The 3,945-nt window shown below is 41.0% G+C and overlaps 1 protein-coding gene across 1 annotated transcript; it reads right to left on the minus strand.

Annotated features, from left to right (window-relative positions):
* Positions 1-210: 210 nt before the first annotated feature.
* On the minus strand, positions 211-582 carry LOC307118592 (histone H2A-like; the record flags this gene model as incomplete). The annotated part of the gene is made up of 1 exon (XM_079804274.1): positions 211-582. One exon carries the CDS (start codon positions 580-582, stop codon positions 211-213), a length of 372 nt encoding a protein of 123 aa, XP_079660400.1.
* Positions 583-3,945: the final 3,363 nt, after the last annotated feature.

The following is a 3,945-nucleotide window of genomic DNA, read 5'->3' on the forward strand; positions in this document are numbered from 1 at the left end:
TCAGAATTATTTTAAACCCCTTCTCTTCAACTTGCCTTCTCCTCACCACCCTACCTTCCTCTCCCCCATCTGAACTGCTCCCTCCTATACTACTATTATTCCTAACTCGTTTATTTCTCCGTACTTCTGTCCAGTCATTTAAATCCATATCCTCATGCCCACCCTCACCATCACTACTACCTGCCATCCTTAGTCCAGTCACAGATCAGTTTATGCCCCACCACCGTTTAGATCCGATCCACGCTTCTCACAACACTCGATTCCAGGGAAGATTGTAGCGTGACCACCCAGAAGCTTGTTCAGCTCCTCGTCATTGCGCACCGCCAGCTGCAGGTGCCGAGGAATGATGCGGGTCTTCTTGTTGTCCCGAGCGGCGTTTCCAGCCAACTCCAGGATCTCAGCGGTGAGATACTCGAGCACAGCGGCCAAATAAACCGGAGCACCGGCACCGACGCGCTGGGCATAGTTGCCTTTGCGGAGAAGCCTGTGGACACGGCCGACGGGGAACTGCAGTCCCGCCCTGGAGGAGCGACTCTTGGCCTTGGCGCGAGCCTTTCCACCGGTTTTTCCTTGTCCACTCATCGCGGAGTAAAACTTGTTGTTGCTTATCAAAAGAAACAAAAACAATAGCGATACCCGTTGTGAGATGGCTTATACATCAAAGCGTGCCAGTCTCCCATTGGTTGAATTCTGAAAACATTTCCAGCCAATCAGTGAACTTCCCTTTAGACCCAACCCCCTTTCTACGACTGACGACACTCAAGTACGTCACTCTGTAATGCCGCTAGTCTTTATTTTAATGTGAGGCCTTTTTTTGATGATGATGATGATGATGATGATGATGATGATGGTGGTGGTGGTGGTGGTGGTGGTGGTAATAATAATAATAATAATAATAATAATAATAATAATAATGTCTGATTAAAAGTTAAATAAGTGGGTTTGGAGATAATTAACCTGACTATTGTTTCAGTTTACTGTTATAAACGTACATAGAAATACTTCAGACTTCATCAAAACATATCAACATTCTCACAAAATATACAAAATAAATTTGCAAAATATGAACATACCAGGCCCAATAATAATATTTGCTTTCATTTGTAACAAAAGGTACATATGAAGTTATTTTGAAGTTAAATGAAGTTATTTTGAAGTTAAATGAAGTTATTTTGAAGTTAAATGAAGTTAGTTATTTTCATTGAGTTGGTTTAATAACCGTATAAAGGATAAGAACGCGGGCAGCTCTTAAAATGATATAAATGTCCTCATTGTTCACAGTCAGTGAGTCTGCAGATGCTCCTCTCAGGTGTTTAGCAGGAACTCGTAGTGAAAGTCTCAGTATTTTGTGGGTTGTTTATAAAAGCAGCCGTTCTTATATATTGGGTCTAACTTCTCAGAGGCCGTGGGTGAAGAAATGAAAATTCAGAGTTACAGCAAAACCGCTCAATGACATGTTCAGACGCTTCATCATCATTGAAGACGTGTTATTGTTTGTGCATTGCTAACTTTAGCAGCTGCTTGTAGTGAGAATATGACAGAGAGCGTCTGTAGTTTAAGAGGCCTTATTAAAAAGGTAATTACTTGTTAGAATAATATGCCTTCTGATTATATTTTATTATTTTGCCGAGATTGATCGACGCACAGCAGCCAATCAGTGTCCGCCGATCTACGAGCATGCGAGCATCACAGTCTGTCGGAGCTGCGGACGCTGAACTTTGCTGTTTTCTATAATGTAGACCTAGTTTCATTAATTTCACGGGTGTTCAAGTGCATCAATGCAAAGTGCATTAACCCTTTACCTGTCACCCCCCTTTTTGAGCATTTCGTGAAAATGCACTACCCAAACTTAAATGGTTGTAATTCATGAACCCTTTGGACTAAAGACTTATGGTTGGTCTCTTTTAAAAGAAGACAACTAAAAAATTATATAATTAAATTATATAAAAGTTATTGAAATTTAAGTTTATTGTTATAAAATATAATAAAATAAATATTATTTATTTTATTAAAAAATATATAAATTAATATAGGTTCCAGCCTAAAAAAGACAGAAAGTCAAAGCCAAAATTCTAACCAAGTTGTGTTCAAAATTGTAGGTCAAAAAAAAATTTCTGTAAGACTTTTAGCTGCATAACCTCCAAAAATCCACTAGGGGTTAGACACACCATATTGGTGATTCCTAAAGATTGATCTGGCAGATATTCTCATATAATATTATTTTCTGAATATTTTTGGCTAAATACTAGAATCAATGTTTATGTTATGAACTTTTAGCATGAAAATCAGAGCCGGCTCTCCCTATAAGCGAACTAAGCGGCTGCTTAGAGCCCCGCCGCCACTAGGGGGCCCCCTAACTACAGATAGCACTCGCCAGCGTCGCCGCAGTTTTTCACGCAAGACGCTCAATTCGCGTCATTCGCACCACGCGAAAAGCGCCTTCCGCGCCGCGGGACCTCCAGACGCGCGTAAACGCGCCTTTCCATTGACTTAACATTGAAATCAAATCACTCGCGCCAGACACTCTATTTGCGTTTGGTGTGAACGCAGCATAACGTTAGCTGTCCGTCGATTATGCTGAATCAACATTGCTTGCGCTATGATCCAGCCGTCGGCCCCAGCTCTGGGCTACAGACCGCGTAGAGACAGACCCACCTCCTATCTTTTTAACAGTTAACGTAACATGACCTACACTAGTTCTGGGAAAGAAAAAAACGAAAAATCTTTGTCTCAATAGACGCTTATTACAATAAAAAAAAGTTTAATTATTGAACATTCGAGAGAAAGAAAGTAAAAAGGAAGAGAAAGAGCAATCATTTGACAGTCAAAATCAAAATGAAGTTTAAAATAAAGCGGTTAAATACAAGATTTTTCTTATGGTCTTAATTGAATAGGCAATTAAAGATTATTAATAAATATTAATCTATATACTATTATGAAATATTGTATATATTGTTAAAAATATAATTAAGTGAAACGCTGTTTGTGCAAACAATAAAACCAGAAGTGGGCTTTACTGTCAGCGCTCTTGCTCGTGTCTCGCTCATGTGACATCGTGTCTCGGCTGCGGCCGCGTGATGATCCTGTTCCAATAGCCTTCCATCCAGAACTTATTTTCCAACACGTATGTCAGCAAGCGCCAACTAACTGTCAATTTTAGCATGAAAAACACAGCTAGTCAAAGCATATAAAAATTAAAAGACCTAAAATCACTTTTCACAGCAATCTGTGACCTCCTGCTATGAAGTCTTGAAGCGCAGGGCATCTCGAAGGACATGTTGCGCTCTCGGCTTGTTGTCTTTTCAACTGATGGGCCGATACAGAGCAGCGGCCACAGATTAACCCTCATTCACTGTAAGAATCACACAAAGTTAGAACTTGCGGACCATGTTGCTGTAAAACATATTACAGAGGCGAGTCATTTGCAGATGTTCATTGACTCTCTGTACTCCTTTTTCTCTACAAGGCCCCAAAAATATGAGAGAGCGAGCTTGAGCCTGTGGCTTCTGATTTGGGGGCTCGCAGGATAGGAAGAGTGTTTGGCGTGCGCTGACTGTCTTCATCCTGCACGTCTATGACGGCTCTTTTGGAAAGCTATCCAGCATTGGTCAAACTCTTCAGAGATTTGAGTGAAGACAAATCCAGATCTGCCGTGGAGAGAGCCAGAAGTTTGGGCATTCATGGTAAAATGACACAGTGGCTGTTTTTGTTGGAGATGTCATTAGTAAAAGATGCGCTAGAGACCCTGCAGGCCTTATTCCTCTTTCTTCAGAGGAGAGATACCACAGCTGCTAATTCTGAGGTTGCACTGATAACACTGCGGTCTCTGAGGCAAGCCAATGGTGTGAATGCAAGATGCATGAAAAATAAATTTGAAAGTTCCCACACGTTCAAGGATGTAAGTGTGTCTCAACCAAGTGATGGAGACCATCGCAAGGCAGAGGA

Source organism: Gobio gobio (genome assembly GCF_949357685.1).
Source record: "Gobio gobio genome assembly, chromosome: 2".
Classification (NCBI taxonomy): domain Eukaryota; kingdom Metazoa; phylum Chordata; class Actinopteri; order Cypriniformes; family Gobionidae; genus Gobio; species Gobio gobio.